Source organism: Martes martes (assembly GCF_963455335.1).
Source record: "Martes martes genome assembly, chromosome: 5".
Classification (NCBI taxonomy): Eukaryota; Metazoa; Chordata; class Mammalia; order Carnivora; family Mustelidae; genus Martes; species Martes martes.
In genome coordinates, this window is record NC_137892.1 from 137804793 (window position 1) to 137827677 (window position 22885).

Consider the following 22885-nt stretch of genomic DNA (forward strand, 5'->3'; position numbering starts at 1 on the left):
GGTTAACACGCTCCATGGGATTCAACCATTTACTCCTTACTATGACCCTAAGAGATGGCTTCCACTACTATCTCCGTTTTATGGATGAGGAAACTGAGGAACAGGGAAGTTCAGCAACTTGCTTCAGACTACCCAGTAAACAGCAGAGTAGGAACTGGAACCTGGGTGGACTGGTGCCAGTGTAGGAGCTAAAAGGACATTCATACCATCTTCTGAATGGTGAAGTAGCAGGTGCCACTGTTAAAAAAATCTCCGATTCCCACTGTGTAACTAAGAACACACACACTTCAACTTAAACTCCAGATCTTTGTCCTTGCCCTGAATGTGTCCAGCAAGCGGGATTTTATTACCTATTATTCTGGCCAGAGCTTGGTAAACAGGCTCTCTCTCCTTTTCTGGAGGAACAAAGAGACGAGTTTGAAGCCCAACGTGGACAGATTAACAGCAGCTTGCCTACGGCAGAGTTTCTCAACCTTGCACCAAGAACCTTGTTTCATTCAATTAAAGAAACAGAAAATTCAGATACAGGAAGGAAATGTCAATGCGGCACCGCCTTTTCTTGGCGTGGGGATGAACAGGAAAGACCGGTGGTGGGATTCAATGTGAAGAGACTGCTCGCTGGTGGGAGCTTAACATCCTTGGATGGTCATTTGGCAAGAATGACCCAAAGCTTAAGAACAGATCCTAATCCTTAACTCACTTAGAAGAATCCACCCTTAGAAATGCACTCCAAGATTTGTCTCTGTCCGTGACAAGGTTGTCAAAAAAGGGAAAAAACTGGAAAGACTCTAAAAGTCCATTATAAGGAGATTAAGTGAAGAAATTATTAGTCAATCGGTACAAATTATTCCATATCTGTTTGACATACTACCACACAGCCACCGAAAATGATGGGGTACAGCTACTAAAAATGGGATTATCTCGGGGGAAAAGCATACTGCAAAGTATTTCATGCACTATGTCCCACTTTAATAAATACTTCTATGCAAGAAAAAGACCAGCAAGAGGTTACTGAGATTATGGATGATTTTCCCCATATTTTATGTCTTTCTGAGAATGACTATATAGGACTCTCATCAGATTCCAAATAGTGTTTAAGGGGGAAAAAATGTAGAACACAAATGCTATGTGTAGGGGAGAGTGGGAGGACAGACACACTGCTGCTCTCACAGCTGTCTAAAGAAAATGTTCCCCTGTCTGTAGTTGCAGGCATCCAGACTGGAGCCCAGCAAAGGCCTCAAGCCCCCAGCTACCCCCAAGAACCCAGGTCCTCTTCGTGATAGCCTGATACACTGAACTTGGCAGACGGGCATCTTGTCCTGGTGAAGCAGTTTACAAATACTACTTACATTTTAGGAAGACACACTCTGCAATTGTTTGATTCAAATCTTTTAGAGTATCACAAAAACCATAAAAACAAAGCACTTTTATGAGCCAACACCAAGTCCTGAAGACATGGCTGAGGTGTGCTGCTAGCTTGGCGAGGCTCTGCATGGCCCACGGCCTGGGATCGCGAGGGGAAGCCATTCAAACAAGCTGTGCCATTGGCCATCAGGGAAATACAGATCCAAATCACAGTGAGATACCACCACACACTGGTCAGAATGGCTAAAATAAATAAGTCAGGACATGACAGATGTTGGAGAGGATGCAGAGAAAGGGGAACCCTCCTACATGTTGGTGGGAATGTGAGCTGGTACAGCCACTCTGGAAAACAGCATGGAGGTTCCTCAAAAAGTCGAAAATAGAGCTACCCTATGACCCAGCAATTGCACTACTGGGTATTTACCCTAAAGATACAAATGTAGTGATCCAAAGGGGCACGTGCACCTGAATGTTTATAGCAGCAGTGTCCACAATAGCCAAACTATGGAAAGAACCTAGATGTCCATCAACTGATGAACAGATAAAGAAGATGTGGTGTATATATATACAATGGAGTACTATGCAGCCATCAAAAGAAAATGAAATCTTGCCATTTGCAATGACATAGATGGAACTAGAGGGCATTATGCTAAGTGAAATAAGTCAATCAGAGAAAGACAATTTATCATATGATCTCCCTAATATGAGGAATTTGAGAAACAAGACAGAGGATCATATGGGAGTGGAGGAAAAATGAAACAAGGCTAAACCAGAGAGGGAGTCAAACCGTAAGAGACTCTTAATCTCAGGAAACAAACTGAGCGTTGCTGGAGGGGAGGTGGGTGGGAAGGCTGGGGTGGCGGGGTGATGGATGTTGGGGAGGGTATGTGCTACGGTGAGTGCTATGAAGTATGTAAGACTGATGCATCACAGACCTGTACGCCTGAAGCAAATAACACATTATATGTTAATAAAAAAAAAAAAATCTATGCCATTTGCAAACATGTATCTCTGCCGATCAGGATTCTGCCAATATTAGACAATTAAAGCATAACTGAACATCGAGGCTTATAAAGACGGCTAACGATCACACATTACCCCTCACTTCAAATGTCCACGTTCAACTAAACCACCTCATCATCGTCTTAGATTGAATTAAAAAGAGTTTTAAACATGAACTCACAGAGTTTATAATAGGGCTTCAACCTTGGCACTACTGACATTTTGAATCAGATTATCTTTTGTGTTATTCTGCTGTCCTGGGCACTTGGCTTACCAGCATTCCTGGCTTCTGCCCACCAGCTGCCAGGAACACCCCCGCAGCTGTGGCCCTAAGAACTGTCTCCAGACCTCCCTAAATGTCCCCTTGCAGGCAAACTGGCGCTGGTTGAGAACCACCGAATACTGATCAAACATGGCACTCATCTATTTCCTGCTGCAGGTCTTACCCACTCATTTAGCAGACTAAAAGAAGTGCTGCTTAGAAATAAATTGGTTTCAAGTAGAAAGGTTTCCACTTTGAGATTCTGGATTCCGATCTCAGTGCTGCCTCACCAGCTGTTTGCCTTTACCTATCCTTTCAGATCAGCCGCCACCACACCTGAAAAACACGACTAAGAACAGGAGTGCTGGATTCAAGGAGACAAACGGCACAGGGCAGCACTTAGAGGCGCTCTCCAAGAAATCAAACCTACTGCTACCCTTGTGGCCGGGAAGGGTCCAGGGCCGGGAGGGGCTTACCTGATCTCTGCAGATTCTTCCGGTAGCCGCTGAGATTGAGCTGGGTGATGGTCTCGGACACGTGTGCGACAGCCACCTGCACGTGCTTTTCGGTGAAGTCGTAACACCAGGACAGGTTCAGCTCATCCAATCTGCACAGAAGAGAAATATGGAAAGCATGAAACCGGGACCCAGGAACGAGCTCTAGTAAAGCACTTGACTCAGAGCTGCAAAGAAAACACGAAGCCACAGATTCCTAACCATTTCACGCAGAGAACCTCTGCTTCGTTAGGCAGCAGCCTCTGCTCACCTGAGACTGCCTTCTCCCCTCCTGAAACGCTCCCCTGCCCTGGTGTGCCCCAGAAGGTCGCCGGGGGAACTGAGCCCAAGCCTTAGTGAGTGCTGCCCCCTTCTGGAAATGGAGGGAACACTCTCCGCTCCTCCGGAGGGCTCCCACAGGTTACAGGACCAGGAGGAGCAGCTCCAGCCTCGTTTTCTTTCTCAACCACCCAGGCTGTCAGCAAACAGCCAGACGCTGAACAACCACTCCAGAGGCTTTAAAAAGTTGATGGGTTATATCGGGGATTCCCAATAAAGAGACATCGACATTGCAAAAGCCCACTTCATCTTATCTAGCTTGTGCTGACTGAGCCAATGAATTCGAAGACAATATCCACGGATTAAGCCACACACCCCATTCCTGACATTGCTGAATGAATGGAGGGTCATACATTTCTCTCGTGGTAACACTCTTATCCTAAGGCAATCTACTTTCAGCAGGTCATTAAAGAGACACACATACAATGCCAGAGAGGAAAGAACAAGGGCTATTAAAAAGGACACACACAAAGTATTCTGAGAGCCACGTCCTCCTCTCACTTCGAAATGGCTGTCACTGTACCTTTCTTTATATACTGACATTATTACACAATATAAAGATGTTTTTATTTTTTTTTTTTAATTTTTTTTTTAAAGATTTTTTTTATTTATTTATTTGACAGAGAGACAGATCACAAGTAGGCAGAGAGGCAGGCAGAGAGAGGAGGGGGAAGCAGGCTCCCTGCCGAGCAGAGAGCCCGATGTGGGACTCGATCCCAGGACCCCGGGATCATGACCTGAGCCGAAGGCAGAGGCTTTAACCCACTGAGCCACCCAGGCGCCCTATAAAGATGTTTTTAATGGAGTCACCCAAATCTATGATATCCGCTAAGTTACGTCTACAGATACTATAGGGAAAAAGCCTGACTGTACAGTCAGGTATAAAGAGATTAATTTCGGTAAACACATTACCAAATTTTTCTTACTTTCAAGTGAAGAAAAAGGGGGGGATTACTACACAAGTAGCCTCTGCCAACCTGACTGATTTGGCTCCTCAGGTTGAACAGGAAGTTTAGAGGGTAAAGGATATTATGTATCACCAAGAGCTCAGAGTTCGGAATACCTCAAGAAATAGATCCAATGCCTCGCTCATGGGAGGGATAATTGTGTATTTGCAAAAACAGTTGTATAACCAAGTCTCCAATCTTTCCTACCTGGAACAGCTGCTCAGCAAGGTCTTCAGGGCAGATTCGGAGAATCCAGAACACCCAGAAAGATTCAGTCGCACTAAATTCGAGTTTTGCGCAAGATTACTGGAAAAAAAAGGCAAATGTCAGAGGAATACCAGTAAGACACTGCTATTCAATTATTAAGCATTCTGAGGAAAGCAGGCTAGAGAAGTCAGCAGCTAAGCACACAGGCCTTACAGCCAGAAGTGAGTTTCAGTTCATTTCTCACTCTGTAGGACAGCAAGCAGGATGCTTTGCCTCAATTTACTCATCTGTGGAATGGCAGAATCAGTACCTTCTTGGTAGTGTCAAGATTAAGTTATAGAATATGACAAGGGACTCAGCACAGTGCCTGGCACAAAGAAACCACACAAGAAACACCAAGCAGGGGCGCCTCGGTGGCTCAGTGGGTTAAGCTTCTGCCTTCGGCTCAGGTCATGATCCCAGGGTTCTGGGATCAAGTCCCACATCGGGCTCTCTGCTCAGCGGGGAGCCTGCTTCCTCCTCTCTCTCTGCCTGCCTCTCTGCCTACTTGTGATCTCTCTCTGTCAAATAAATAAAATCTTTAGAAAAAAAAAAAAATAAAGAAACACCAAGCAATGTAGGTTTTAAATTGAAAAAAGAGTGCTTGAATATACATCATCTCTTGTAGCCACACTTCTACGTGTTGAGTCTCCATGTTCTTCCAAGTAAACACCTCTCAGATTTGCCTTCTCTACACTCCCAAACGCCTGTTAGTGGAACTCTATGATTAAGAGTGAGAGTTCTGGAATCATACCCTACAGCCAAGTTCAAATCCTGGTTCTGCCACCTACAAACTATGTGCCTCAGACAAATTACTCAGCCTCTCCGTGCCTCCGTTTCTGTATTTGTAAAAAGGGGAACAATCAGAACTTACATCAGGGGTGACCTTTGAAGAATGGAGTATCTGGCACATAGTGTTCAAGAAACTTATTCTAACGCTGCTACTGCTATTTTTTTTACATCAGGTTTCATCATTTCTCCCCTGAATGAACACAACAGCATCTCGCTAGTCTAGTTTTTTCCACAGCAGGTTAACCCTCCCAGGTGCCCAGCAGATTCTTTATCTAAACTTCCACTCTGCACGTTCCCTCCATTCTCAGGACCACTCTCTTTGGCACGCTCCCCTCTGCCCTGGAGTCCAGACTTCCTACAGCATGGCAGGGGCCCGTTCCGAGCTCCTTCCCCCTTCCTGGGGTCTCCTCTCTGCACCCCGTGCTCCACAAGTTCCCGCCTGCCACACCGGTTAGAACCGCACAGGCAGCTTTACCTCGTGGGCTCCTTTACCTCATCACAGGGCAATCTCTCACCTGAACGCCTTCAATCCTCAGCTTAGGAGTCACTCCCTCTAAGGTGGCTGCCCTCCCTCAATTTAACTAGGTCTCTCTGGGGTGATGCCTCGTATTCACCAACGCATGTAACAAACACGCTGCACTGTAATTATCTGTCTCTCCCACGAATGAGGCAGGGACCTTGCCTTTACTCATCATCCCTGTATGTCTGGAACCTGGCATAAGGCCCGGCATATAGTTAGCATGTGAACTTGGGTGGCCTGGATGAGTCCTGCAGAAGCGGGGCACCCCGTGGCTCTTTTCTGAGTCCATCTGGACATGCACAGAAGGGCACCCAGATTATATTCAGAAAATGAAGTTAACACACATGAAAACAACTGCCTTTGTCACGTGTCCCTGATGGCCACTCACTTGACGATGGGATCTGACAGCTGTAGGCCTTCCAGGCTTAGGTTCTGCAACTTGGAGCACTGGGACAGAATGCCATGGAGGGTAGACACGTCAATTACAGAGTTGGACAGATCCATGTGCTGCACACGGAAAGGGCTGGGCACGGAGGAAGGAAAAGAGAGGCTCTGTTAAGGGGCTCACACACATACCTCCAAATCAAATCCAACCCCACCTCCTCCCCAGATGAGCCGCCAATCACAAACATGACCCCCAAATACACATTTAATAGTACAGTTTCAGTCTTTTTTTTTTTTTTTTTAAAGATTTTATTTATTTATTTGACAGAGATCACAAGTAGGCAGAGAGACAGGCGGGAGGGGGGTGGGAAGCAGGTTCCCCGCCGAGCAGAGAGCCCGATGTGGGGCTCGATCCCAGGACCCTGGGATCATGACCCGAGCCGAAGGCAGAGGCCCTAACCCACTGAGTCACCCAGGCGCCCCCCAGTTTCAGTCTTAAAATAAACTGCTATTAGATAACTCCCTCCCCTCATTCATTTTAAAATTCAGGAGAATTTCAGGGGGCGCCTGGGTGGCTCAGTTAATTAAGAATTTGCTTTCGGCTCAGGTCATGTTCCCAGAGTCCTGGAATCGAGCCCCACATTGGGCTCCCTCCTCAGCGGGGAGTCTGCTTCTCTCTCTCCCTCTCCCTCCAAGTCCCCCCTGCTTTATCACATGTGCGCGCTCTCAAATAAATAAAGTCTTTAAAAAAATTAATTAAATTCAGGAGGATTTCTGCCAAGTCAAGATGGTGCCGCTTATACAGTCCCACTTAGGAAATTAATTCGTGGGCATCATGAGAATGAGCTGAATGCGGGTGACAAAGTTATGCCTATGAATCCTGCAGGCAAAGATGAGTGAGTAAATTACTAAAACAGAAAAGACAGTGGAAGAGCCAGCTATAAAGGGCTAACACTGAAGTACCTGGAGGAAATGCAGGGGTGGAAGTTTCTAGGTAACTGGGCCCAGGCGTTTGTTTGAAAGAGAGGGCTGAACTGGAGAAGAGGATGTGGAAGTTCCAGCACTACAGCGGGTATATAAGACAGTGTGTCCGAGGCCAGTGTGTGGATCGAGAGAAGGCAGCCAGGGACCAGGGACAGAGCCCAGAGTAGCCAAGGAAAGTGCACACGTGAAGGGGACCCAGAAGGAAGAGCACGGAACAAGGGTAACCAGCGGCAGAAGAGGGTGCTGCCATATCACCCCGGAGGGAAGGGGAAAATACCAGAGTCGGGATGTAGGTTTTGTCCTTAACTCTACTGTTCTTAGCTTATTTTTCTGTTCAGTATCTAGTTATTCCACTCCATGGCTTTAAACCATACCGCCAAACTCTCAGTAAGAGAAGTCGTTCTTCAAAATCCTCCACAAAACGAACAAAAAGAGGGCATTCTTGCTCAGGTTGCAAATCTGTCCACCATAAGATCGGATACCCAGAGATTCAAAATCTGAGAAGACTCCTCACACTCTGTCTTTGTCAGGAACAGGCAGTGTGGGAAGAGCAAGGCTGCCTTGCACGTGCGAGTGAGTGCGGTGCACGGCTCCTGCCTCACGGGGCCCACGGGGCCCATACTCCAAGGACCCCACCTGAGGGAAGCAAAATGTGCCTCCTTGACCCCCGGCAAGAGCCCAAGAGTGGAAACGGCATCACTGAAAGCTGTGCCGTGTTTCAACACAAAGACCGCGCAGCAAAATTCTATTAGCCTTCCACTGCACAGACTTATCACAGGCTGTAAGTTACAGGAAAGAAACAAAGTTTTGATCTGTTTCCACCTTAAGATTTACAAACAGCCTTTTCTGGGGGCTTTTCCTTTTTTACCTGAAATGTTCCACCAATGGTTGATCCATAAATGATCGTGGGCAGCGGAAGGCAACCACTCCTCGAGACAGCAACCGACCGATCACATCAGGGTGCAGGTTTCTACCTGTGAGGTCTAAAGTCTGCCACAGAGACTCGTCAAACCTGGAAAAGAAGGGGGACCTTAGTAAGCTGAGGGACTGGATACCAGAGGGCCCCGCTCCTCCGCCACAAGGAGGCTCTGGCCACCGAATCGCCCTGAAGCAGATTCTGAAGGAAGCTTCGGTTTGGGGCTGACTATACAACTAGACGATACAACTGACTATATAACTAGCTATGGTATTTTTTTAGACACAAATGAGTATTTCTTGCTCATGTCATGGATAAGCTTCCACCTTCAGTTGCACACACATACACACATACACATACACACTGAGACACAGACACACATACATACATATATCTATCTGTATGTTTTTCCTTCAGATGGTTCAATGCTATCATAGCCATGTAATGAATGATCTGGAACCACAGTATAAAATTTCAGTGTTTGATACAATTTAGTAATTTAAAAAATGATTGCTCCAATCACTTAATTGATTACTGAATAGGTAGGTAGGTTCGAAATGGCCTCAACGATCCCATTGGTGTTTTTGTAAAGCATACATGAGTTACCACAATTACCCTAAGTAACGTGGAAATAGAACTAAAAGGAGGAAAGTTAGCCCCACAGCTGATCTTTGCAGATGGGCTTGAACTGAGCAGGTTCACTTACATACAGATTTTTTTTCCAGTACTGTAAATGTATTTTTTCTTCCTTATGATTTTCTTAATAACATTTTCTTCTCTCTAGCATCCTTTATTGTTAGAATAAGAATATACAGTACATATAACTTACAAGATAGGTGTTAATGGACTGTTCATGCCATGGGTAAGGCTTCTGGTCAACAGCAGTCTCTTAGTAGTAAGTGTTTGGGGAGTTAAAAGTCATGTGGATTTTTTGAGTGGGCAGGAGGGTCAGTGCCCCTAACCCCCATGTTGCTTAAGGGTCAACTACACTTGATTAAGAGATATGACTATCAAATATCTACGAGGAATAAGGAACCCTACAAAGGCATTTGGGTGTTTTACAATACCCTTTAAGCTTACAAAAAAAAAGCGTATGTGTGCACAGAAATATATGTATATGTATGAACTAATGTGAGAGGAAAAACATTACTTAGAGTTTGGATAGTTTTTCTAAAGCAAAAATGAAGTACTAAAATGTACAGAACAGTATAATAAGGGAGCTTTAACAGCCACAGATTAATTCAACTTAGCAAAAAAAAAAAAGAAAACATGAGCTCAAGCACAGGAGGGAACATTTTAAATGCCTACTAGAATTGTATTTTTTAATACTGCTTGAAATAAGCAGACCACTGGCTGGGCTCTGAAATAGTTCTGCGTGATGTAATTGTCAAGGCATTACGTGACCTCTATGATTAAGAAGGCAGTGCTTCCTAGATGCCACCTGTTACTCATATGACAAGTGAGGTGAGGATTTATAGACTCTGCATGAAGAGGACACCTGGATGAAAAAGAAAATCACTACGGGGTCACTCAGGGAGGGATCAGTGCATCAGTGCAACTCCACCACCACGCGTTCCAGCATTCCGGGTACGCACACCCTTCTGCCCCCCAGGGTCTTCTAAGCAAGGAGCCCACTACTGGAAATGCCTGTAATGTCTTATTGCCTACAGAGCCCTGAATGGAGGGTAAGGGACACTTGCCATCTCACAATGAGAGCCACAGATACGTGGAGGGAGATCAGACACAGACGGCCTTCAAGTGCCCAGGATGGCTAGTGGCTGGTTGGCTGGAGAGGACGAGTGGAATAGATGGAAGAAGCTCCAACTGGAAAACAAAGCCTCCCCCCACCCGACCCCTTCTGGCCTGTTACTGCTTCCAGCGCACCGAGACTTTCCACGTGCAGCTCACTGTGCAAACCTGAAGGTGTGCCCCCAAACCAACAAAGACATCCACGACTATCGGCGACCACACGCCCCACGCTTCCACGAGCCAGGCGCTGCGCCAGCATCTCGGGATTTTACCCTCATCACTGCCCTGTCTGGAAGGTACTCTGACCTCATTGTATATACGGGAGGGACTAAGGCTCAGAAGTGTCAAGTACGTCCCCCCCACCACAGTGTTGAGCGTCAGAAATGGGGGGTTCACACTGAGTCCTAATACTGCTCTCCCCATTGCACTCACTGCCCAGCCCCCTGTGTGGGGAGTGGCCAGGCCTTCATGCAGCCCTCCACTCCTGGTGCGTCGCCTGGTCCAGAGTCAGGATCCAATAAGCACATGAATACCGAAAAAAGAAGTTTTCTGAGGTGGGTAAGTTTATACCTCCAGGAGACTCCTCCCCTCCCTTCCACTGAGAAGCAGACACTAATCATTAATAAAAATACAAAGATACCTAGTTTTCTTTCTGCTACTACATTTTTCTTAGTTTTTAGTTTCACCAGGCCCCAATGAATAAATAAATAGCCCTCCCCTTTCCCCACATATATACTGAGAGGGCTGAAAAATACTTACGCTAGGTGATACCACCTCTTACAAACACTGGAGACCTTTAGGAGTTCAGGGAGGCACAAACAGGAGAAGATTCCTAAGAGCAGCTCATCAGGAAGTGAGTCCCACGAAACACCTTTAAGGGAGAAAAAAAGATGTGCTTTCTCATCAATATTCTTTTACCCAATCAAGTTTACTGAGTCCATGCTCATCAAAGATACACATAATACTAAACTTAAACACAAGAATATCCTTACACACCAGGATACACACAAATGTTGAATTTAAAAGGGGAATTTAACACAAATTGAATTACTCATTCCACAATTGTTTTTCTTGTCACTCGTGGTCTCTGTACCCAGTGGTAAGCACCACACTTTCTCCACAAAGGAGAAAAGACAAAACCAAGAATACTTTTCATACTGTTTTTGCCTTCAGCACCTGTTAGCCAACTTTAGGCCAGGACTGCATTAAGGGTGGTACAGACCACGTCCCCGCCCCCTCAGAGAGTGTACAGCGATGTCTAAGGCATGGTGCCTCTGGTCGCTAAGAAATGCCTTGTTTCTCTCAGAAGTGGATTCGTGGTGGATTTATTGAGTAGTGACTTTATCTAAAAGGCAAATGAAGTCTCCTCCTTCTTTCAGATTTACAGAAAGCATTTAGAAGTCAATTTGCCTACAAGTGCAACATCCAAACGGTGGTCTCATGTACCTCTCTGCTTCCTATGGGGCCAGGAAGCACTTCAGGTGCTGGAGAGAGAGCAGGAAATCAGATAGACAAACCACTTTTAGCTTCATGGAGCTTACATTCTAGTGGGAAGAAATAATCACACATTAAAAAAAATAAGTAAATTAAATGATATGTAAAGACTGGATTCATGCTATGCAGAAAAATTAAGCAGGGTAAAGGACAGCATAGAAGGTATGGGACCAGTGTTCAAAAATTTCAACAAATTTCAGCCAAGGAAGGCCTGACCGAGATCAGGGATCACTGAGCAAAGGATTGAACAAAGTGAGGGAGTTAGCCCTGTGAGTACCCAGGGTATGTTCTAGATACAGGGAACAGCATGTCTGCTTTGAGGAACAGCAGGAAGAGCGGGGAGGGGGCAGTGATAGAGGATAAGGTAGAGAAGTGAGAGGGGCCGGGTCATGCAGAACTTTCTACACCATGATGAGGACTCTGTCTGTGACTCTGAACGTCATGAGGAACAACTAGAGGGTTCTGAGCATGGGAAGTTCTAAAAGGATTGCTTGGGCTCTGTGTTAAAACAAATAAACAAACAAAAAAAACAAAAAAACCGGAGGGAAAAAAGGTAGATACTTTAAGATTAAGTTTTGTCTTATAAAAACAATTTCTAAATAGAACTCTTACGTATGAACATACAGAATAACAAGATCAGGACAACAGGACAATGGTCAAGAAGGAAATGAGTAGGCACTGAAGCAGCTGAGTGCTGAGGTTAGTTCAGTAACTGGCCTCCCCCGTCTCCCTCTGCCCCCAGTCGCTCTTGTACACCGAGCCTATCCTCTTCCCTCTGTGATGGTTCACTTTGTGTGTCAACTTGACTGGGTCAAGAGGTATCCAGCAGTTTAGTTCCACACTATTCTGGGTGTTTCTGTGAGGTGTTCCTGCATGAGATGAACATCTAAGTCCATCAACTGAGAAATAAGATTCTCTTCCCCAATGCGCACAGAGCTCATCCAGTCCAAGGCTGTTGAGAACAACTGACGAAGGGAGAACAGGCTTCGTCCTTGCCTTTGAGCCGGGACATGGCTCTCCTCCTGCCCTCAGAGCTGGACTCGGAATTTAACCATCTCCTCTCCTGGTTCTTAGGCCTTTGGACCACAGACCTTGGGACTTCCCAGCTTCCATCACTGCATGACTAATTCCTTGTAATAAATCTCCCTATGTCTCCTATTTGTTCGGCGTCTCTGCAGAACCCTGATGACTAACACACCGCCCTCCCCATCTAAAAGGTGTCAGTATTAACTGCACCAGCACAGCCGGCCAGACTCTGCAGAGGACTTGATGGAAAAAAGCCTTGAGGAAGGTGATGCACCTGCTGCCTCCAGATGGGACCCTTGGGCAATCTTTCTAAAACAATCAGGACCTTCCCTCAATTAGAACCTTTCAGTGGTGCCCCCCATGTACGTAGCCTGAAGTCCAAACTGCTGGGTGTGAAATTCAAAGCCTTCACATCAAGGCCCCACTCATTTGTCTCAGTTCATTATGTAGCGATGTGCTCCAGCCATTTGGACCTACTTGTAATTCTCAGAATGAGTCGTTCTGTGCCACATCTCCATAGCCCTATGCACACTGTGCCTGCCCCTGATGGCTACTGATTTAAAATCAAATTGCTGTTAAAACCCCAATGCCTATGGAAGGCTTCCTGTGACATCACCAAGAACAAGTCACTTTGTTCTTTAACCACAATTTTATTATGTACTTACTCATCTGTTTAGCCCCTGCTCCTGCTGGGCCGTGAGTTCTGAAGAGCAAAAAAATGACTTAAAAAAAAAAAAAATCTTTGTATTTCCAGGAACTAGAGCAATGTCTGATACATCTGTCCATGCACAGATTTACTGAACAGGTAGTATGAGCACGTGTCTGTTCTATAAAGAGGCATAAGGGATGGCCAGCTCAGGGTTTGAGACACAAACAGGAAATTTCAGTGAAGTATCATGATGGGCTCAGCGGGGTTCATGGTGCAGTGCTGTGCAGTGTGTGGTGGTAGAACAGTGATCAGGGAAGCCGTCCTGGAGGAAGTGGCCTCTACTGAAAAATGAGGAGATATGCAGTTGCTCATAAATGCCTACCGTCCCTCTCTGGAGGACAAAATGAATCACTATAGCCCTGCAACCAGGTGTAAACAGAAGATGGCAGCCCATCCCTACTGACCCTGGATCACAGCCTGGGGAAGCAGCTGGAGAGGTCCCAGAACCTTCTCAGTGTTGCAGCAACCCTCCATCATCACAAGGCTCCTCCAAGCTCAGCATGGATAGAGGACAGAGGGTCTCAAACAGGGCTCCTACTCTGCCTCCCAAATTGGAAAAAAGTTGACAGACAGCATTTTAAGTTTTCCTTCTATTAACTCTTAACTCCCTGACCTCTCCTGCCTCTTGCTCCTGTAGATCAGATTCTAGCGGGTGATTTGGCAAGAGATGACACACTTAGTTATTTCAAATCTAGTATGTTAGGCTGCACTATGACCCGTCAGCCCATCGGGGCACCAGGTGCTCGGCATCCCCGTTTTGGAGAACTGTGGGAACGCACCTCTGGTGCCCAAGTCCATGAAGCTTGGGCAAGTTACCCAATCCCTTGGGCTCAATTTCCTCATCTGTAGGAATGGGAATAAAGGGATTTATTTTGCAAAGCAGTTACCTGTGAGGATTAAATAATGTAAAGGAAGAGATCAAGCAGAGAGTCAAACTTCTTTCTCTGTCTTGACTCTTTCTCTCCTCTCACCATTAAATCTGTGCATTTGCCTTCCATGAGGACCTTTCTTTTCAATGCTGCTTAGAATTTTCAGCTGCTTGGAAACACACAAGGTTTTACTTGGACAAGGGCTATGTGGTATGATTCACCAGGAGCCCCAAACAGTGCTTTACTTAAGTTTGGGATCCCCAGAAGGAGATCCGGGGAACATGAATTCAAGAAGTTTATTTGGTAAGTAATTCCAGGAAGCACTTGCAAGTGAAGAGATATGGGAGGGAAGGAAGCCAATGCAGGGTATGTTAAAAAGCAGGTTATCGCCATCGCCAAGAGGAGTTCAAGTCCTCTGGGGACTCCAGGAGACCCTACAGCTCCTGCCCCAGAGCTGTCCCAACTGAGGGCATGGGTGCTGTGGTATTAATCCACCAACGCCTGTCAGTCACTGGATGGGGGGGTTCAGGGAACAGGAAAGCATATTAACCTCCCAGAGGCCTGCCAAGGGAGGCGTCAAGCAGGCACATCTGCATGCAGGAGACAGCCTTCGGCATATAAAAGCGTGTGGAGCTCCGAATGGGGTGCACGCGGCCACTAAAGATGGCGGGAAAGGAAATTAGGGAGGCTTGTGGTGAAGGGGAGGGCGGGAGAAATAAATTAATGAACTTAGTGCTTATTTTATTGGGAACACATAAGAAATCAAAACAACTGGAACAATATGAGCTAAGAAATGAAAATGCTAGAAGGAAAATTAGCCCCAGCAACGAAGGCAGAGGTTTGCAGAGGACACCGAAGCCACACCAGTAATAACACCAGAACTCCTACTCACCTTTCGGATCTCAGCTTAAATGTAACCCTCTCAGAGAAGCACACCCAGGGCTCCGTCGTAGCCCCCCCAATCCAGAGGCATTCCCAGCACACAGCACTATACCCGGCCCACAGGCATTCAGTAAATCTTTGCTAGATGATTTGTGAATGTGCTGATTTTGTATTTGTGTGACTGGTTAACTGCTAACCAAATCACGACCACACACCTGGTGTCTAGGGGAGGGCCTGGCAATGAATGTCAGAAAGTACTCAGCTGACACTTCACAAAGGAATGAGTGACACCCGAAAGAAGAATGCCAGCTTTATTCTAGAGACGGGCAAGACCACCGCTGCCTATTAAGACCAGTTAGTCTCCTCATCTGTGAAATGATAAGGCTGGCCTACGGCTCCACTCAACTAGAATTCCTGGGTGCCTAATCAATGCACCAGAGCTGGGAGCTGGGTGTGAGCCACGGATCCTTGCCCAACAGCCCCGCCTGGAGACAAACTACTCAACAAACACAAAACCTAACACTTCAAAACTGCCATTTACTTGAAAACCCTAAAAACGTCTCGAGCATTTATTCCAGCACACGGACTTAAACGCAGCAACCCTGGGCACTCAGTAGGGCCATTTTACCCAGGAGGAAATTGGTCTAGCAGAGTGGAATCACCTCACCAAGGTGACCTCAACTACTAGGTGGCAGGGCCAGGAGGCAAAGTTGGGGCGGCTCTGTCTGAGCAGGCCAAAAGGCCACACCCCGAGGTGCAGGTGCAGACAGAGGAGGCGGATGTCGGGAGGTTGGCCATGGGTGTGGGGGCAGGGCGGGGAACAGGACAGGGACTGTACCTGCAAAGGAACAACACAGCACTATTGGTGTCCAGGGAAGGAGGCTGGAGACCAAATCCCAGCACACAAAGGTAATGTCCCCACATCAGTACAGGAGTTGTCTTTGAGATGGGGGCAGGCGCTTCAAAAGATGATGCAACGGTGACAAAGGGGATGAGGTCACACAACCAGTAAGTGTCAGGCTGGGGATTCAACCCCACGTCTGACTCCAAATGATGCCCTTTCGACCACAGGAGGCTCAAATATTCTACGCTCTCCCCTGCCTGAGTTCTTCATGTTTTCTACAACGTTAGGGAAGGTTAGGAATCACACCTGACTTGCTATGGAAAACGAACTCAAACAGGGTGAGGGAGGGAGGGCTGGCTGGAAGAAGGCGTAAAACAAAGATGCCGAGAGCTATCAAGTGGGCCTCCCAAGGGGAGAAACAAAGGCCAAGAAAATGCATGGCCTCAGAGGGCAGCCAAGTGCCCAGGGCTTCCTCAGTTTGACCACAGGCCACTGACTGGGGGGCTCCTGGCTGGAGGGCTGAAGCCTGAGAACGGCTGCTGTCCAAGCAGATGGAACAGAAGTCTGTTCTCCACCGCCAGTGGCTGGGATCCAGGCTTGTGATAGGCTTAATCTAATTTTACTCGCCATATTGAATTCTCAAAACATCAACCATCTGTTTCCTGGATGCCTGACTACTCTGCTGTCTGGTCTGTTTGCCTGCGCGGATGGAAAAGTCCAGAGCAGGGCTTTCCTCCACTCGCCTCTTCTAAACCCCCCAGGGCTGCACACCAGCCCCATGCAGTAAAGGAAAAAATTATTCAAGCTCAAGTATTCAACTACGTGAAGGCAGTTAAACCTATTTCAGAGCCATGAACGGGGCGAAAACTGGCCAGATTAACATAACTGCTGGTCATCATCCTTAGCCACCATCATTTCCACTTCTCCCTCACGTGCAAACCAGCTGTCCATGTCTGTAACCTTACTGCTGCCCATGCCTCAAATCCTCTAGGGAGAGTGGCTTAGGGAAGAATCTTCAATGCGTGAGATCTTCGCAGTCTAGGTTACTCATCTTACTTGGCTTATTTATTTCTTGGAATATCACAAATTATACTTGAAGAAAAAGCAGGCACTTGTGTTCACACTTACCTTTTCTTTTTAATTTTTTTATGTTTAAACACTTAAACACTTTATGTTTGCTTGTGCTAACTTGTTTGAAGTATTAACCTAGGCTTGCTTTCTGGGAAAACACAAACGTTCTGCCATGCTGGGATGAGTTTTCCTTCTTTTGCCCACAAATCATAAAAACACTAGACCATACAAAATTGGTATTTTGGTTTTGTTTTGGCTAAGTGGGCAGAACTTAAAAAAGCAAAACACAAGCAAAACAAAAACAGGGTCCTCAATGACCCTTCTGTCCAGTCCTCTATATCCGTAAGAGATTAGCTCAACCCTGAAATGTGTGAACAGCGGTGGAGAAACCATGGAAATTGTGACTTAAGAGAATAATATAATAATATAAATGCTCTATATGGGATCTGAGAGCCAGGTCTTTGGTCTGTTATGGTCACTGCTGTATTCCTAATCTCTAGAATGCTCAATAAATACTTGCTGAATGAACAAATGAAAGGAAGCTACAGGGCAAAGAAAAGATGCCTCCCAGGGCCCCATAAATATGGCTCTTACAGGGCTGAGCTTTGGGAGTTGTAGGCTAAGATTCACTGGTGACTCATGAAATCAATTTAGTTTGAGCAGCACTGTTTGGAAAGAATGGAATGGAACAGGATATTATCTTAGTAAGGGGAAATATAGTTTTGTGAAATTTCTGTTTCTGGCACACACCCAGGATTACAATGTAAAATACATTTATTACTGGTTGGAAGGAAAAAAAAAAACTGGAGGAAAAATGTTTGCCTGGGGACATTAAAAAGCAGATTCTCAGGAACCAGGCACGATGACTTCTTGGATCAGAATCTCAGGAATTTTGCACTTTGAACAAGTTCCTTCGGGGATATCAGCAGACACTAAACTTCAGAGTCTCCACTCTGAGAACCATTTCAGGGTCTGGAATGTCAAGCAGGTTAACAGCCATGAAAAAGCTAATCAACAAATTAGTTCACCAGTGTTTTCATGGCCCTCTTGTTTGTGGGGAGAGAAGGGGTAGGGAGAAAAGGGACCAAGACAGCATTTAACGACTGCGAGTGATGTCCTCTCTGTGCCTCTTATTAACCTCATGACTGAGTCACCTACTGCCAATTCCTTCCATCCACTCACCCAGAGGGCCACACAGACCTGTCCTCATACGGTTTTGCCACACAGTTTTTTATCTTCCCAAATAAAACGATGGCGAGGATTTAGTTGCCAGATGTGTGTGGGTCTGGTATGGGGCCTGCAGGGAGACTGATGAGTGAAGAACCAGGAAAAACTCATAGCCCAGGGCCCCTGTCATCAGATCGCTACATAAAGCAGGTGTGGCCTCTTCTACCCTAATCCTGGCAGAGCTCTTAGCCACCTGTCTTGACAACTGCAGACAACCCAACCCCCCCCCCCCCAAGCTGATCATGATCCAGATACACTGGAGGCCCACTGGGAATCCTCTAGCCCAGCTGTCCCTCTTGCATCAGTGAATCTACCTCCCCACACCAATTAACCAAGCCATATTTTGGGTAATACCATGCACATATGATGTATGCAATTAGTTTCCCTCTGCCTCTCTCTTAGGTAGTAACAAACACAAAAACTTTATTTCTCTTTCCTCCTCTCACTTCAGACATGTATACTTGAGGTCAATTTTAACAATCTAGACTTACCGACTGGACCATTTCCAGATCTTTCTTTCCCCCAGAGCCTCCACATGTGCTAAGGAGGAGGAGGAGAAAGATGGTTCACATCTACTGGGAATCCCCTTGGAAGCCCTTCTGCACCTGGGAAGCCGCACCTGGCTCAATTCGGCACAAGGGATTTCCTTCCTCTGGCCTCCTAGAGCACTGACTACCTGAAAGGCTCATTGAATGCTACTGTTTTAGCCGCCATCTTTTGCTGTGAGCTTCTCTTAGTACGTATTGTCTTTTCTCCTCAGCTTTACTAGGAATTTTCTACAAACCAGCAACCATCCCTTCATCTTTTGTAATGCCTGGATGAAAAAATGACTTTTTTATTTATATGTCTTTCTCTGGGTATGACGGTGGAAGAACACACAGGAATCACGCTCAACGTCTAAAAGCCACGGGCACTGGGCAAATGAATCAAAACCTGCTCATCTTAGCAGGAAGTGTCTTTCACTACATTTAGTTGGTCAAGAACCAAACTGCCAGTGCTGCCCTCGAGACACTAAAAGTAACATGAACGTTAAATTTTGAGGAAAAAAAAATTCTTACACTAACAAGGTCAGGTAAACAGGATTAAGGACAAAAGAAAAAGTGAAGTGGCTTCAAAATGAGTGTCAGAAATTTTGACCAGATTAACTGGGGTTACTTACCGTGTGTTACATGCACACAGCACGCTAAGAGCTCTATGTGCACTCTCTCACTTAATCTTCACACCAACATATGACGTGGGCATTATTATTCCATTTCACAAAGAAACAAAGGTACAGAGAGCTTAAATAACTTCCCAAGGTTGGTAAACAGCAGAATTAGGATGTAAAGTCAGATCTGTCTGACTTCACAATTCCTTATTGCCTTTCTAATTAATTCACCCCTTCCTGATGTAGATTTCCAGACCTTAATCTGTAGGTTCTCTTTCCCAATGAAAGTCAAAACCCCCAAACAACAGTTTTTTGTTTTTGTTTTTTTAAAGCAAAGCAACCAACCAACCCTTCATCAAACGTCAGGTGGGAGAACTGAGGAATATACTTATTTACCGTGGCTCTGCAAGACTTCATTTCTTTAATCTGTCTCTTCTCCCCTATCACCCACTCAATTCCTGTCTAGGCTTTAATCACCTCCTCTACAGACTACTTTAATAGCCTCCTAATTTTGTCAACTCTAATGTCAGAATTCATCCAGAATCTGAGCACAGTTATTACCACTGCCACACCTCTTAACAAATCTCCAAGCTTCTGCGCTTGACCCCCCCCTACAGTTTAATCCCAACACATCAGTGTGTCCTTTTAAAATGTCCTATCACAACTCTGTTCACCACCACCTCCAGCCCCATCTCCCACTACTCTCCCCTTTGCTCATTCCATATATGGCTTCCTTTTTTTTTTTTTTTAAAGATTTTATTTATTTGCCAGAGAGAAAGAGAGACAGAGAGAGTACACAGAAGCAGGCAGAGAGGCAGGCAGAGGCAGTGAAAGAAGCAGGCTCCCTGCCGAGCAAGGAGCCCGATGCGGAACTCGATCCCAGGACCCTGGGATCATGACCTGAGCCGAAGGCAGCGGCTTAACCAACTGAGCCACCCAGGTGTCCCATATGGCTTCCTTCTTAATTAAGCAGACATGACATGCTTCTGCCCCAGGGTTTTTGCACTGACTTTGTCCTCTGCTTGGAGCTCTCTTCTCCAAGAAGATATATGCACGGCACATTTCCTCATGCTTTTGATATGCTTTTGATTAAAAAGCTTGTGTCTAAGTGAGGCCTTCCCTCCATACCCTACTTAAAGTTGCAATCCATCTTCCCACCCCAGAACTTCCAATCCCTCTTGGCTTATTCTGTACTTGATTTTGGTCACAGCATTTATCACCTTCTAACATACTACAAACCACCTTTATTATGTTCCTTGCATCCTCTCTCTCGAACAGAAATTTCATGAGGGCAGGAATGTTCAGATTTTGTTCGCTGCCTTATCCCCAACACCAAAAACAATGCCCCCACATAGCATGTGCTCAGCAAATATCTGCAGGATTGTTTTAGATGACTTACTGGCAAGAAAAGCTGATAACCCCAAGTCACTGCACTGTGTTTACCCTATCACTCTATGGCTTTTTGTACTATTGGGGCTCTGTTCCATTCTGGGAGGCACTCATTGACCTGTTGGAGAAGGCTGAGGACGGGGAGCTATCAAAGAGGGAAATGATGGGACGCCTGGGTGGCTCAGTTGGTTAAGTGGCTGCCTTCGGCTCAGGTCATGATCCCAGCATCCTGGGGTCGAGTCCCACATCGGGCTCCTTGCTCGGCGGGGAGCCTGCTTCTCTCTCTGTCTCTGCCTGCCACTCTGTCTGCCTGTGCTCGCGCTCTCTCTCTCTCTGACAAATAAATAAATAAAATCTAAAAAAAAAAAAAAAAAGTCCTCTTTAAAAAAAAAAAAAAGAGGGAAATGATATGGTGAGTTCTACATGTTAGTCAGTCCGCTCGCTCTAGCTCTGGGAGTGGATCTGTGGAGGATAAGACTGGAATTATGAGTCCATTCCAGTATTCAGGCAAGAGATAATAAGAGTTTGAAAAACATCTAGGAGACAAGACGGAAAGATTCAATGACTGGTTGGATGCTGGAGGATGGTGGGAAGGGACTGACCCTCAGGTTTCTGGTTGGGTGACTGAACATAATGCTGGCAGTAATGGAGACAGAGCATACCAGAAAAATCCGCTTGGGAGGTTCCTGGGGATATAAGTCCCTACACTTAGTTTAACACTCGCTTTAGCAGTCCTTTGACAAATAACTAAAGCAATTATGGCAACAAACTCAGTCAAGGCTATACAGCAGCAGAATATAAACAAACAAAAAAATCCTGCAAGATTACTGCTTATGTCCCCATTTATCAGTGGCACCGAGCTGGCCTTTGAACATGCAGATTCCCTTCAAAGGAAAGAGGCAGGAATGTCTTCTCCTGGGTTAAAATTTCACATAGGTTAAAAGTCAACTGTGCACCTGAAAATATATACCTACCAAGATTCCTTCAGATTTCAGTGACCAGTTGTCCCATTTCTTTGAAAAACGACTTCAGAAGTAGGCAATTTTAAAAGCGTGCCTTCCTAAAGATCGCTGAACAAAGATTACCAATAAAATACTTCAATCCACCTCTTATGTGACCGACAGTTTTACCCTCGTACCTCACCTGGAAAGTTGTCTCGATTTAGCTTAGGTCTGCGGACTATCACGAAGTCCTTTTCATTCCCCTTGCTCTTCAGCCGTTTTCGGGGAGGGCTCTGAGGGTGGGCCAGGTTGGAAAGCAGTTCCTGGGGGATATTCTCACTGTCCACCTCCTCCTTCTCCAGGGCCGAGACCCCCATGCCTGAGAGCAGTTCAGAAGTCTTGCTAGAATCCCATCCCCATGTGAAGCTGGTGGTAACGTTGCTACTCTGGTCGGGAATCTCCTGGAGGTGTTTCCTGGAAAAATGCACAACAGCCCCGGTTTCTTTCAAAAGCACACCCGTAAGTAATTGAAAGATAGGCCTAAATGAAACTGCAAGTTATGCAATGAATGCGCTGAACTTTCACAGCGTCTCATGGAATCGCTTTTAAGTGCCGGAGGCGAGTTTCTAAGGAAAGAGAAAATAACCGAAAATCAAAAAGGCTTTTGGATTTACGATCACGGAGAAGGCCTCAAAAATGTCTTAAAGTGGAGGGAACACACGAGCGGGAGGGCACAACGATGAAAAGAGCAGCAGGAAAGCGCAACACGGAAGGCAAATAAAATCGCACGCTGATCACCGCACTAAAGCACCCAGTCACCCACGCCTTCCCAAAGAAAGAGCTAAGCAACTATTCACGTTACAGCATTTGTAACAATATTAGCAAGCAGCAATGTTCGCGGCCTAAAAGAATTGAGACGGTTCACTCACTCGCTGCCCCCTTTTGCAATCGGGTTACCTGTGCATGGCGTCCACAGGTTCTGGAGTTTTAAATGCGTGCATTAACTGCAGAACTGCTAGCCTCCGGGATTCCCGCTTTGGCGCGCGGCGGCTCACGGCGTGCAGATCCGACCCCCAGCAGCAAGACCCGCGAACTCTAGCAACGTTCCATCTTCGCCGCGCGCGCAGGGCTCTTCTACTCGCTCTCCTCCGCCGCAGCCGTCTGCGGCCTCGCTGCCTGCTGGGAACTGTAGTTTCAGGTCTGCCTAGTCCGGCTGGCTCTCCCCTACTTCCTTCCTCGCTACTTTACCCGCCTTCGAGATACCCACAACCCCCCGCGGCTGAGAG

At 46.2% G+C, this 22885-nt stretch overlaps 1 protein-coding gene across 1 annotated transcript in view; it reads right to left on the reverse strand.

Annotated features, from left to right (window-relative positions):
• The window catches only part of SKP2 (S-phase kinase associated protein 2), a 34004-nt gene extending 11176 nt beyond the window's left edge, over nt 1–22828 (reverse strand). The window contains exons 1-7 of the mRNA XM_080803954.1: nt 22557–22828; nt 21802–22073; nt 10760–10871; nt 8204–8347; nt 6356–6490; nt 4617–4715; nt 3106–3236 (exon numbers count right to left, since the gene is read on the reverse strand). Of these exons, the coding sequence (XP_080660080.1) occupies nt 3106–3236; nt 4617–4715; nt 6356–6490; nt 8204–8347; nt 10760–10871; nt 21802–22073; nt 22557–22600 (937 nt within the window). The 5' untranslated portion in view covers nt 22601–22828. The remainder of the gene's footprint in view (nt 1–3105; nt 3237–4616; nt 4716–6355; nt 6491–8203; nt 8348–10759; nt 10872–21801; nt 22074–22556) is intronic.
• Between the last annotated feature and the right edge of the window lie 57 nt (nt 22829–22885).